At 48.3% G+C, this 14,385-nt stretch overlaps 1 protein-coding gene across 1 annotated transcript in view; it reads left to right on the top strand.

The window, feature by feature from the left end:
* Positions 1 to 423: 423 nt before the first annotated feature.
* Positions 424 to 14,385, top strand: part of LOC147120850 (uncharacterized) — a 33,806-nt gene continuing 19,844 nt past the window's right edge. Inside the window, exon 1 of the mRNA XM_085979200.1 lies at positions 424 to 5,500. Within this exon, the coding sequence (XP_085835326.1) occupies positions 4,900 to 5,500 (601 nt within the window). The 5' untranslated portion in view covers positions 424 to 4,899. The remainder of the gene's footprint in view (positions 5,501 to 14,385) is intronic.

Genomic DNA, 14,385 nt, shown 5'->3' with positions numbered 1-14,385 from the left:
CCACCCTCTGAGTGAAGGAATTTCTCCTCATCTCAGTCCTAAATGGCCGACCCCTTATGCTGAGACTGTGAACCCTGGTTCTAGACTCTCCAGGCAGGGGAAACATCTTTCCTGCATCTACCCTGTCAAGCCCTGTAAGAATTTTGTATGCTTCAATGAGATCGTAGGACATCCCAGAGTGCTTTATAGCCGTAGAAGCACTTCTTTGAGTGCAGTCAATGTGCGCACAGCAAGCTCCCACAAACAGCAATGAGATAATGACCAGATAATCTGTTTCAGTGATGTTGATTGAGGGATAAATATTGGCCCCAGGACACCAGGGAGAACTCCCCTGCTCTTCTTCAAGATAGTGGGATCTTTTACATCCACCTGAGAGAGCAGACAGGATCTCGGTTTAACGCCTCATCCGAAAGACGGCACATCAGACAGTGCAGCACTCCCTCAGCACTTGGAGTGGCAGTTAGGATTCCCAACCATTGCGGAATGACAGGGAGTTTCCCAGAATCGAGGGTAACACTCTTGTGCTCTGCCTACAGCAGCCCAGAAGATCAGCTATTTAAATTTCCCACCACACTGCTTTTCTATTTTCCCTACCAAAGTGGATGATTCACAATTCTCCACATTATTTTCCATCTGGCACATTTTTGCCCAGTCACTTAACCTGTCTATAACCCTCAGCAGCCTCTTTGAGTCCTTCTCACAGCTTACTTTCCCACCTAGCTTTCTATCATTTTTTATTCGTTCCTGGGATGTTGATGTCGCTGGCAAGGCCAGCATTTATTGCCCTTCCCTTTCTTGCCCTTGAGAAGGTGGCGGTGAGCTGCCTTCTTGAACAGCTGCAGTCCGTGTGGTGAAGGTACTCCCACAGTGTTGTTCGGGAGGGAGTTCCAGGATTTTGACCCAGCGACGATGAAGGAACGTCGATATATTTCCATGTCAGAATGGTTTATAACTTGGAGAGGAACTTGCAGGTGATGGTGTTCCCATGCTGCCCTTGTCCTTCTAGGTGGTAGAGGTTGCGGGTTTGGGAGGTGCTGCCGAAGAAGCCTTGGCGAGTTGCTGCATTGAAGCTACGGTATGCCGGTGGTGGAGGGAGTGAATGTTTAAGCTGGTGGATTGGGTGCAAATCAAGCGGGCTGCTTTGTCCTGGATGGTGTTGAGCTTCTTGAGTGTTGTTGGAGCTGCACTCATCCAGGCAAGTGGAGCGTATTCCATCACACTCCTTACTTGTGCCTTGTAGATGGTGGAAAGACTTTGGGGGGTCAGGAGATGAGACACTCGCCACAGAATACACAGCCTCTGACCCGCTCTTCTTGCCACAGTATTTATGTGGTTGGTCCAGTTAAGTTTCTGGTCAATGGTGACCCCGACGATGTTGATGGTGGGGGATTCGGCAATGGTAATGCCATTGAATGTCAAGGGGCGGTGTTTAGACTCTCGCTTGTTGGAGATAGTCATAGCCTGGCACTTGTGTGGTGAGAATGTTACTTGCCACTATTCAGCCCAACTTGGATACATTGTACTCAGTCTCCTCATCTAAGTCATTGATATAGATTGTAAATAGCTGAGGCCCAAGCACTGATCCTGGTGGTACTCCACCAGTTACAGCTTTTTAACCCAAAAATGACCCGTTTATTCCTACTCTCTGTTTTCTGTCCGTTAACCAATCCTCTATCCATGCTAATATGTTACCACCAATCCCATGAGCCCGAAATGTTGTGTCATCATCTCTTGTGTGGCACCTTATCAAATGCTTTTTGAAAACCCAAATACACTACGTCCACTGGTTCCCTCTTATCTGCCATGCTAGTTACAACCTGATAAAACTCTTAACAGATTTGTCAAACACGATTTCCCTTTCATAAATTCGTGTTGACTCTGCCCAATCATATTATCATTTTCTAAGTGCCCTGTTATCATGTACCGAATAATTGATTTGAGCATTTTCTCTACTATTAGTCTATAGTTCCCTGTTTTCTCTCTCCCTCCTTTCTTGAATAGCAGGGTTATTTTTGCTACCTTCCAATCCGTGGAGAACTTTCTAAAATCTAGGGAATTCTGGAAGGTCAAAGCCTGTGCATCCACTATCTCTGTAGCCACCTCTTCTAAAACGCTAGGGTGTGGGCCATCAGTTCCAGGGGATTTGTCGGCTTTTTGTCCCATTTATTTCTGCAGTACTATTTCTTTACTAATACTAATTTCTTCAGGTTCCTCATTCCCACTAGACACTTGGTTCCCAGATTGTATTTTGTGTTAATACAGATGTAAACTATTTGTTAAAAGTCTCTGCCATTTCTTTATTCCCCATTGTAATTTTTCCTGTCTCTGCCTGTAAGGGACCCAAGTTTACTTTCGCTAATTTATTTCTTTTACATACTTATAGAATCTTTTAAAATCTGTTTTTATGGCTTTTGCTAGTTTACTCTCATTCTATTTTCTCTTTCTTTATCAATTTTTTGGTCCTCCTTTGCTGAATTCTAAAATCCTCCCAATCCTCAGGCTTACTACTCATTTTTGGCAACATTATAACCCTCTTCCTTTAATCTAATATACTATCTTTAAGTTCTCTTTATAACCATGGATTTACCACTTTTCCCATGCGGTTTTTAATCCTTAAGTATACTTTTTGTGAATTATTCATGATTTCTTTAATTGTTTGCTGTTACTTATCTACCATCACATTTCCCAACCTACTCACCCCTCATAGCTACATAGTTTGCTTTGTTCAGATTTAAGACCCTAGTTTCGGACTTAATAAAATGATTCCTAAACTCAATATAAAATTCCATCATATTATGATCACTCTTCCCCAGAGGCTCCTTTACTACAAGGTTATTACTGACCCCTGTCTCATTGCACAAGATTAGGTCTAAAGGAGAAATATTTTATCAATTATCTTTAGAGGCCAGCCCTGTCATCCTGAAAGGGCAATGAAATAAAATATTTCTACCGACTTGGTCCAATAAGGATGTCTTCCTCCCCCACTCAAGCAGAAAAGGTATTATTGGAATTGTCTGGACAGGGGCCTCGCTTATTTAAATAATATCTCTGCTATTTGGGGTGGCACCAACATCCTTCTCTCCCATCGGGCAGGAGTCCTGCTCCTCGGCACTTCCTCTGATGGAGCAGGGACCCTGGAATTTCAGGGCTCCTTCTAGCTTTGCTGCAGTGAACCAAATATGCCTGTCTGTTTCCTTTATTGAGTACTTTCCGAGCATTCTCATAGGTCTTCAATCTTGGTAAAGCAAGCCAAAAATCAACACTTGTAGGACAGCATTCAGCAGCTCTCCTGAGCATAATCCGTGAATCCTCGGTTTCCTCTTGCTGCTTATCATAAAAGCACTGAATTTGGCATATGCTCTCAGGCTTTCCTCAAACCTCGTTCCTTGGCTCTAATGTCTGTTTCCTAATGTAAGGGGTGGTGTGTCAGCTAATGTCAGCTTTGCCTCTGACTCCCTGAGCGGTTCGAATCACTCCCATGCCCTTGGTTCTAGACTTTGGACTTATTTGGGGGTTGTAATGAGATTGCAACAGATAACTGAGTTGGTTAAAAGAACTTGGATTTTTATTTTGAGACAGGAAAATATACAATACAATAAATCTTATCACTCTAAAGGGGGAACACTTCGGAATATGCGAGGGGGAATGACAATAGACAAATTACTTTACCCCTCCCAATCCCACTACACTAACTAGGTTGGATTTCAGAGGACCAGGGAAATGCTCACCAAACAACTTTCTTGACAGTTGTAGAGGTTAGTGATTTCGGGATTCTCTTTAGTTGTGGTGGTTGGGGCCTGCCGTACCCCGGACGTGGTGGAAGACTTCACCTGCGTTGGGTTTTCTGTCTTCGCGTGTCCGCTGATGCGGTCGGGTGCATATTTGGATTTATCTGGTAAGTACCCAATTTCCTTTGGTTAGGTACAGGGTTTAGAGTCTTTTGCATTAAATCTTACCCAGGGGTAAGTCAGGCTAACTTGTAGAGTGGAAACAAATTTTGCAAATCTTCGGTTTCTTCCAGGTTGGTTTCTTGTTGGTCGCGGTGGCCCAATATTACCTAGTTGTTGGTAATATTGTTAGTTGTTGGTTTCTTGGGGCCCTTGGTTGCCGTGATTCCTTTCTCCTTCCATTTTGTTCTCCTTTCCTCAAGTCTCCAATTCTCCAACTGTGTGCGGTGATGATGATGAGTAGTACTCTGTCTGAACCGAACTGAGCTGAACTCCACTCCTTCCAACTCTCTCTGAACTGATTTCTGTGTAAAAGCAGGCCTCAATTATATTGTTTTGAGGCCTTCCTTACCTGCCTGCCAAATCTTCTTTGGCTGTTTGTTAATTTTGGTGGGCTCGTTAACTTTAATCGTTTTAAAATCTTTATCGAGTTTCGAGCTGGTCCCATCTATTTTTAATTGACTTTTAACTAGTTTCGGGATTGCTTCAAAATCAGTTTAAGTGTGTGAAGTGGTTTTGGATGTCTCTCTGAGTGGTTAATCTGTTGTTCGATTGTCTTCTCCTGCTGGGGTCAGGGTCTCTTTTGTTGATTAGTGGCATGTACTGTATTATTCATATTTGTGATGGTTCTGTAATTTTGGCGGGAACTGTCCTTCCGCAGGCCTATTGACTTTATGTATGAATGCCTGAGACAGTCCAGAACATTCCCAGACAATCTGACCCATTCCAATACTCAACTGTTTGTCCTACAGTGCCCATCCCAATTCCCTGGTTGCAGCCTTCCACAGGCCTGGACATGCCTTTTAAAAAAATAGCCAAAATCCTGGGGTTTTGACTTTAAGCCCCTTTCTGGCCCAATATTCTTTTAAACAGTCCAAAATCTCTTTTCTTGGTTTGGGGGAATCTGTAGAATTTTGCGAGCCTTACACTATTCTGCAGCACACATGTACATATGAACAGACTGTGGCAGGTGTTGGACAGCATTTGCTACCACAGCTTCTGCATGTGTTGGTGTGTAATATGTGTCTTTCTTTACATTTCTAGAGAACTTGTCAGGATCATGGCAGTTGCAAACTATTTCACAGATGAAGAAGCTGCCAGCAAAATCAAATACTGTTTTTTGAAAGAGATCAAAGCCGTTGAGTCACTGGTAACCAAGCTGAATGAAGTCAGCAGCAACCCCTTGCGTAAGATGGATACTGAAATGATTAGGGAGTTGGTTGGCACCGTATACAGTGAGGCACAGCAAGCTTATAGCGTCGCCTCTGGATATGTCCAAAAGATTCAATCGAACTGTGAGAAGTTAACTGAAGAGCAAGGCGGATTGCAAAAAGAGATGAAAGATAAGAAAAATCAACTAGCCTCTTTGCAGAGCCAGTTAAACACTATTAAAACTGAGAAAGAAATGCATGAAAAACGTTTGCGGGATGCGGAATCATCACTGCGACTAGCAGAGGCTGCATTACAGAAGTTAAAGGACCATGAAGAGACAATGGAAACAGTAAGGAATGTTGGCCTTTGGACAACACTTATTCCCATTGTTGGAATAGCAGGTGAGTCACTACAAGGCTTGAGCTCCTCAGTGTAGAAGGATAATAATAGCCTCGGTGAAAGCGTCCGAGTCAGATTTGCCAGCACAATACCAGGGGCCAGAACTCTGAGTTAGCAGGAACTAGGGTTGTATTCTGTCAGTCTGAGAAGATTGATGGGGGTTTGATAGATGGTAAAAGGAACAGAGATGTTAAACATCAACTTTTTCGATGGTAGATGAATCAAAGAGAACAGACCACCATCTCAAGATAAGCAATGATGATTAGAAAAAACTTTTATTTACTGCAGAGAGCTTTTGAAATGTGAAGCATCCGATTGCATTATACACATTTACAACACACTGGCCCCTTGTGTCTGTGTCAGTTCGTTGCTAGAATGCTTTGCTGGTGATTGATGCTAAATCAATGACAGTATTGCAAAGGGTGCTGAGAGTTACTGAAAGATGAAGAATATAAAAGGGTATGGGGGAATAAGCACGAACAGGGCTCATCTCATCCTTCTGCTCCCTTGATCCTACCCCCACTAAACTGCTAACCATTCAATTGGCCTTCCTGTCCCCCATGCTAGCTGACATTGTAAATGGTTTCCTTTCCTCGAGCACGGTGCCCCTCCCTTTCAAAAGTACCGCTCCTCAAAAACCTGCCTTCGGTCAAGTTTATGGAGGGCGGAGGATGGGAGGCCGGCCAAGAGAACATTGGAATAGTTGAGTCTAGAGGTGATAAAAGCAGAGATGAGTGGTTCAGCAGCAGATGAGCTGAGGCAGGGGCGATGACGAGCGATGTTACAGAGGTGGAAGAAGACAGTCTTCATGATGGAGTGGATACGGGGTCTGAAGCTTAGCTGGTGGTCAAATAGGATGCCAAGATCGCAAATATGAAGCAGGTAAATGGGAAAATGCAGCCCCAAGTGGGCAGTAAAGTTAGTGGAGGCAAGAGGGGCAAAGTTTCAGGTTTGGATGTTGCATTATAGCAAAATCCAGTTCCAGCCTTGGAGGTGTCGGACTTTAAAAAATGCAAGTTCCTCATTCTAATCAGCCTTTTGAGTAAAGCGGTTTCTCCTGAATTCCCTATTGCATTGATTAATGACTGTCTTATAGTTATGGTCCCTAGTTTTGATCTCCCCACAGGTGGACTGATGAACTGTACAACCCTGACACATTCTGGCAGCAAATTCAAATAGGATCAGTGAGGGAGGGAGGGAGGGAGAGAAGGAGGAAGGAGGAAAGGAAGTAGGGAAGGAAGGGAAGGAAGAAGGGAATGAAGGAGGAAGGAGGGAAGGAGGGAAGAAGGAGGGAAGGAAGGAGGGAAGAAAGAAGGGAAGGACTGAGGGAAGGAGGGATGGTAGGAATGATGGAAGGAGGGAAGGAGGGAGGGAAAGAAGGAGGAAGGAGGGAGGAAGGAAGGAGGGTAGGAAGGAGGGAGGGAAGAAGGGAAGGAAGGAGGGAAGGATGGAGGGAAGGACGGAGGGAAGGAAGGACGGAAGGATGCGAGGGAAGGATGGAAGGAAGGAGGGTAGGAAGGAGGGAAGGAAGGGGGGAAGGAGGGAAGGAAGGAGGGAAGGACTGAGGGAAGGAGGGATGGTAGGAATGATGGAAGGAGGGAAGGAGGGAGGGAAAGAAGGAGGAAGGAGGGAAGGAGGGAGGAAGGAAGGAGGGTAGGAAGGAGGGAGGGAAGGAGGGAAGGAAGGAGGGAAGGAAGGAGGGAAGGAGGGAGGGAAGGAAGGACGGAAGGATGCGAGGGAAGGATGGAAGGAAGGAGGGTAGGAAGGAGGGAAGGAAGGGGGGAAGGAGGGAAGGAAGGAGGGAAGGAGGGAAGGAAAGAGGAAGGAGGTAAGGAAGGAAGGAGGGAAGGGAAGGAAGGGGGAAGGAAGGGAAGGGGAGAGGAAGGAGGGAAGGAAGGAGGGAAGGAAAGGAAGGAAGAAGTGAAGGAGGAAGTGGGGAGAAGGAGGAAAGAGGGTGGGAAGGAAGGAGGGAACGAGTAAGGAAGGAGGTAAGGAGAGAAGGACAGAAGGAGGGAGGAGGGAGGGAAGGAGGAGGGAAGGATGGAGGGAAGAAAGGAAGGAGGATGGAGGAAGGAGGGAATGAAGGAAGGGAATGAAGGAGGCAAGGAGGGAAGGAAGGAGGAAGGAAGGGAAGGAAGGGAAGGAAGGAGGGAAGGAAGGGAGGAAGGAAGGAAGGGAAGGGAGGAGGAAAGGAGGGGAGGAAGGAGGAAGAAAGGAATAAAGGAAGGAAGGAAGGAGGGAAGGACTGACTTTTACGACGTTCATGACCTCAGGACGTCCCAAAGCGCTTTACAGCCAATTAAGTAATTTTGAAGTGTAGTCACTGTTGTTATGTCGGTTCTGTGCTGTAAATTTGATGTAATATATGGGTGAGTGTATTGTAATGTAATGTCAGTTCTAACTAATGTGTAGAGAAGTTATGCTAAACTTATATCGAACATTGGTTAGACCACAGGTGGAGTACTGTGTACAGGATGAACAGGCTAGGTGTAGGAATTGACGAATTCCTAACTAATAACTGAGGTCGACTCAGGAGATCAATCAAACAGGTCTTTAATGCAAGACTAAACGACTTCAAACAGTTTGTTGAGATCGATACAGGAGAACCATGAAAACAGGTCTTAACAAGATGGAGATTCCATGAGGACTGCTTGGGCAGTCACGTGGTTTGCGATGTGACATCATCGCGTTTACCCACGTTTTCCCACGCTCTTAAAGGGGCCACGTCCCGTACATACAACCACTATATACAAAACAAAGTAATGTCTAACACAATGGTACAGGCTTAGGCTGGTGTTAGAACATTGTTAAAGGGAATTATATACAGTTGCCCAGAGTTATTCAGTGGCTCCGCCACATGCGCCCCCCCAGAATTCGCTTTAACGGACAAAGTCAAATGGTGAGGGGGTCTGACAAGCCTGTCGGAACGACTCCTGTACTCCTGAGGCAGAGGCTGTTGGGCGGCTGGCGGTCTGGTGGGCGGTTGCACTTGGTCTGCTGTAACGGCGATGGGTGGCCGACCTCGTCTCGGCGGTTGTGCTGTCTCGACGGGGCGGTCAAGGTCCAGATGTGCTGGCTTTAAGCGATCGACTGAAATGTGGTCTGGTTTACCACCGACATCTACCGTGAAGGTTTTGTCCCCTGCCTCCAACACGCGGAAGGGACCAGTATATCGGGCCTTGAGTGGATCCCTATGCGCATCATGGCGAATAAAGATGTATTCCCTGTGAAGCTCCGTGGGAATGTGCGAACTCTGCAGCCCATGGCGCGAAGTGGGCACCGGCGCGAAACATCTGGCCACCTCCTGGTGACTAGTAAGCTGGTCAGATGCGGACCAAGGCTTCGTCGATGCTGGTAGGAAATCCCCTGGGATTGGCAGCGGTTGACCGTACACCAGCTCCGCTGATGAAGAGTGAAGGTCTTCTTTGGGGGCCGTGCGAAGGCCCAACAGGACCCACGGCAGCTTGTCTGCCCATCCAGCGTCCTGGAGGCTGGCCCTCAGGGCGGCTTTCAGTGACCGGTGGAAACGTTCACAGAGACCATTCGCCTGTGGGTGGTAGGCTGTGGTGTGGTGTAATTTGACACCGAGTCCTTGGGCCAGTGCATTCCAGAGTTGGGAGGAAAACTGCGGTCGCCTGTCTGAAGAAATATCTGAGGGCACTCCGAAACGGGCGACCCAGGTGGAAATGAATGCCCTGGCCATGTCAGCCGAAGTAGTGGATGATAGGGGAACCGCCTCCGGCCATCTGGTGGTGCGGTCAACCATGGTCAGGATGTGTGAAAAACCATGGGAGGGTGGGAGTTGGCCCACCAGGTCCACATTGACATGGTCAAAATGTCGCTCCGGAACTGTGAAGGTGGCCAACGGAGCTTTGATGTGGCGCTGTACTTTGGCCTTTTGGCAGACCACGCAGGTGTTGGTCCAGTCGCGGACATCCTTGTGCATGCCGTGCCATACGAATTTCGCTGACATCAGCTTCTGAGAGGCCTTCATTCCTGGGTGTGACAACCCATGTATGGCGTCGAACACTTTGCGGCGCCAGACGACCGGTACAACAGGGCGAGGGTCACGTACGGAGACGTCACACAAGAGCGTGGTACCTGCTGAATGGAACTTGACGTCGGCCAACTGGAGGCCAGTGATGGTCATTCTGTAGGCTTGGACTTCTGGGTCTGAGGCTTGATCCGCTGCCATGAGGGCGTCATCGATGCCTAAATGAACCGTATTGACAGTTGCGCGGGAGAGGCAGTCGGCCACCAGGTTGTCCTTACCGGCCACGTGCTGTATATCCATGGTGAATTCGGATATGTAGGTCAGTTGACGTTGCTGTTGGGATGACCACGGTTTGGCAGTCTTGGCCATGGCGAAGGTGAGCGGCTTATGGTCCACAAAGGCGGTGAAGGGACGTCCTTCCAGGAGGAAGCGAAAATGGTGGATGGCCAGAAAAAGGGCGAGCAACTCCCGGTCGAACATGCTATATGATCTCTCGTTCCACCATAGTTTACGGCTGAAGAATGCCAACGGCTGCCACGTCCCATTCACCCACTGGTCTTGCACGGCGTCGATTGCGTAGTCTGACGCGTCAGTGGTGAAGGCGATGGTGGCTCCTGGCAGCAGGTGCGCCAGCATAGTCGCGTTGGCCAAGGCGCTTTAGGTGTCGGCGAATGCCCGGGCCATGTCATCCGTCCAGTCTACCGTATTCTTGCCAGTCTTGCCCTTGAGGGCCTCATACAGGGGCTGCATGAGTAGTGCTGCCTTAGGCACAAAACAGTGGTAAAAGTTTACCATGCCTAGTAATTCCTGCAGGGCTTTAATGTTTTGCGGGCATGGAAAGGATGTCACCGCCTCTACCTTCGCTTGTAAAGGAACTGCTCCCTCTGAAGTGATGCGATGCCCCAGGAAATCAATTTGGTGCAGGCCAAACTGACACTTGGACGGGTTGATAATCAGGCCGTGTTGGCTGAGACGTCGAAAAAGGGTGCGTAGGTGACAGATATGTTCTTCTTTAGTGGAACTGGCAATGAGAATATCATCCAGGTAGATGAAGAGGAACTTGAGGTCCCACAGCACGGAGTCCATCAGGCGTTGGAAAGCCTGGGCGGCGTTCTTTAACCCAAACGGCATTCGTAAGAACTCGATAAGGCCGAATGGGGTGATGACTGCGGTCGTCTGGACATCTTGGGGATGAACTGGAACCTGGTGGTAGCCCCGGACAAGGTCGACTTTTGATAAAACAGTGTTCCCTGCCAAATGGGCGGAGAAATCCTGGATGTGGGGGATCGGGTACCGATCAGGAGTGGTGGCGTCATTTAAGCGTCGATAGTCGCTGCATGGCCGCCATCCGCCGCCAGACTTCGGGACGATGTGGAGAGGTGAAGACTAGGGACTATTCGACTGGCGAATAATCCCTAACCGTTCCATGGTCGCGAACTCCGCTTTTGCGACCGCCAGCTTGCCAGGCTCCAGGCGCCAGGCCCACGCGTAGACCGGGGGGCCGTTGGTGGTGATGTGGTGTTCCACACCATGTTTCGTGGCCATGGAGGAGAACGTGGGTCTTGTCAGGTCGGGGAATTCGCTGAGCAGGTGAGCAAACTCACCCGGAGTCAGAAAAGCACAGGCGACGGTACGCGACGTAGTGTTACTGCGGTAACAAGGGATAGAATGAAAAGTTGCCACATTGATCAACCGCCGGCTCCTCATGTCGACCAGGAGGCTGTTGGTGCACAGGAAACCTGCGCCAAGAATGTGTTGCGAAACCTTAGCCGTAACAAACGCCCAGTGAAAACGTTGACCCCCAAAACACACCTGCACTCGCCGTCTGCTGAAGGTCCGAATTGCTCCGCCATTGGCCGCTTCAAGGGCGAGGCCGTGAATCCTGGTCTGCACATCGAGGGCGGACGCGAGTAAAATGCTGCACTGCGCTCCGGTGTCGCACAGAAAACGACGACCGGAGAGAGTATCGGTGATAAACAGCAACTTGCCCGCGTTGCCAATCGCCATCGCAGCCGCGGGGCGCCCGTTAGACCCGTTCCTCGGTGGTCGTAGTTGTCGTTTTATTTTTTTGGGGGGGAAAGCTGTAGGGAAGGCGGCAACGTCTCGCTTTCGCACCGAACTGCGCGTGGTAGAAACACAGCCCAGCAGGCTGCCGAGCTGGGGCGGCGTCTGTGGGGGATCGGCACCTCGTGGCGACGCAGTACTGCTGAGTAACCGCGAAAATTTTGTCCGCCTCTGCCGCAAGTGCTGCACAGTCCTCAACTTCGGATCTGGCCAGGGCAGCTTGCACCTGTTCCGGCAGCTGGCTGAGGAATATTTCACGGAATAGAAAGCATTCCGGTTCTGAGCCAAGGAGTGTGAGCATTTGGCTCATTAACTCCGAAGGCTTGGAGTCCCCGAGCCCGGACATAGCGAGCAATCGACGGGCGCCCTCCGATTTAGTGAGCCCGAAAACTTGCAGCAACCTCGCCTTGAGAGTTTCATACTTGCGCTCCGTCGGAGGGTTCTCGAGGAGGCTGACGATGCACGAGGCGGTAGAGCTGTCGAGTGCGGAGACCACATTGAGATATTTGGTCTGATCTGCAACGATGTCCCTCAGGGCAAACTGGGCCTCGACCTGAATGAACCACGAGGTCGCTTGCTGCTCCCAGAACTGCGGTAGCTTCAGCGAAACGGCGTTGGCCTCCATGTTGTGTCCTTTTGAAAAAAGTTCACAAAAAACGGGATCACCAATGTAGGAAACTAATAACTGAGGTCGACTCAGGAGATCAATCAAACAGGTCTTTAATGTAAGACTAAACGAGTTCAAACAGTTTGTTGAGATCGATACAGGAGAACCATGAAAACAGGTCTTAACAAGATGGAGATTCCACGAGGACTGCTTAGGCAGTCACGTGGTTTGCGACGTGACGTCATCGCGTTTACCCGCGTTTTCCCGTGCTCTTAAAGGGGCCATGCTGCGTACATACAAAAACTATATACAAAACAAGGTAATGTCTAACACAATGGTACAGGCTTAGGCTGGTGTTAGAACATCGTTAAAGGGAATTATATACAGTTACCCAGCGTTATTCAGTGGCTCCGCCACATGGGTCTCTTTTCTCCTGAAAGAGAAGGCTGACGGGTGACGTAATAGAAGTCTTTAAAATTATGAAAGGTTTTGATAGAGCTGTAGGGGGTTTCTCTTGCTCGTTCTGGTCTCCTACCAGGCTTCGTGCAATAATTACCCTTGAGTGGTTCGACCCACTCTCCCCTACGGTTCTAGACCTTGGACTTAGGTGCAGGGAACTGTAGTGCAGAGAAAGACTCAATCGACCAGGTTGAATAGCACGAAATGGATGCTTTTATTATTAAACAGTTTGCAGCATTACAAAATACATGTCATAAGCACAAATTAAAGTAACTACAAGTATGCACATATCTATAAATTTAATTCCATGGAAATGGGAAACACACGGCACATCAAAAAAGGGGAAACACATTATGATTACCCTTACCCCTTCCCTAGACCTAGACTAAGTTTTGACCTGAGGAACTCGGAATCATGCTCACCACTTTCAGATTCGCAAAAGAGGGGGTTCGCAGCCTTTTGGCACAGCTTTCCATCGTCACGTGGATTTGGAAACTTCTGGCGCAGCTTGTTTTTCTCTCTCAGGCGATGAGGCAGTGGACACAGCCTCGATGAGCGTTCGTCATGACTGAATCCGTTGTCGACACGAAGTTGAAGAACTGGCACATAGGAGACTCTGCCACCGATGTGATGTTGTAGAGATGGATGCACATTTACCGAATGGGATGTTGAGGCACTGGAGTGCTAGGCCCGGAATGTCCTTTTATTTCTCGCTCCCGCCTGGCTCGGCGGTTTTCCAGAGGGTGTCTTCTCCTTCGGCCTGGGTCGTCGATGATCTCCCGACAACAGTACCCGGGCCACCCTCGTCGTCTTCCCGTCGTCACCTAGCCTTGCCTGGCTGAACACCGACCATGTCCTGAAAACGTCCTGGTCGAATTCCGAAGCTGCCGAGGTAGAAGAAGCGAGTTCCCAAAGCGAAGTGTAGAATCGTAGAAGGAGCGAAGCGTCCTGATGAAATTCTGAAGCGTGAAGCCTTCTGAAGTGAAGCGTAGCGTCCAGTGTGTGTACTTACGAAAATCGCCCCGATGGACTTTTCAAATCCATAGTTATACTCTTTTGGGACAGTCTTATCTCCCGCCAGATCATAGTCCTGTCTTTGTAATATTTTTGGCGGGCAGAAATCTCTGCAGGGGCGCTTTGTCTTGTAACGGGAGCCGGTGATAGCTTAACTGGCCTTCCTGGCCGATAATGTCTTTTACTTTGTCACCGTAACTCGGTTCGCATATTGATCGGTCTGGAGATTGCCCTTGATGGCTGTTAAACGGTCTTTCCTTTGTACAGTAAATGGGTTTAAGTGTTCATTCAATTGTCCGCCCATTTCTTGATGGGCCCCATCCTGTTACCTGAAACTGTCTTGTACTTAGAATCCAATTAATATGTATGCTCAGTATTGGTTTCCCGATACTGGCTTTCGCGGGCTTACTGTCCTCAATCCACAAGCCTGTCTGGCTTGCAGTAACAGAAATCAAATGGTCCCAGAAACTGATCACGAGGTCCGGCGGCCATTTTGTATGCCCCTTTTTATCAAAGGTTTTTCTGTACAAGCTTTCTCTTGGTCAATAAACTGTCTTATCAACCCTGTTTTGTTGCGTGATTGAATTCCTGAAAATTTCGAATCTTACAGAGCGGATGCAGAGAGAGTGTTTCCACTTGTGGGGAGGAGCAGAACTAGAGGCCATCAATATAAGATAGTCACCAAGAAATCAAATTGGGAATTCAGAAGAAACTTCTTTACCCAGAAAGTGGTGAGAATGTGGAACTCG

The sequence above is a fragment of the Somniosus microcephalus genome, chromosome 3 (genome assembly GCF_052327205.1).
Source record: "Somniosus microcephalus isolate GS21.2 chromosome 3, FLI_Smic_1.0, whole genome shotgun sequence".
In the NCBI taxonomy this organism is placed as follows: domain Eukaryota; kingdom Metazoa; phylum Chordata; class Chondrichthyes; order Squaliformes; family Somniosidae; genus Somniosus; species Somniosus microcephalus.
The sequence above is the reverse complement of the archived record's forward strand: the minus strand, read 5'-3'. Positions and strand labels throughout refer to the sequence as shown.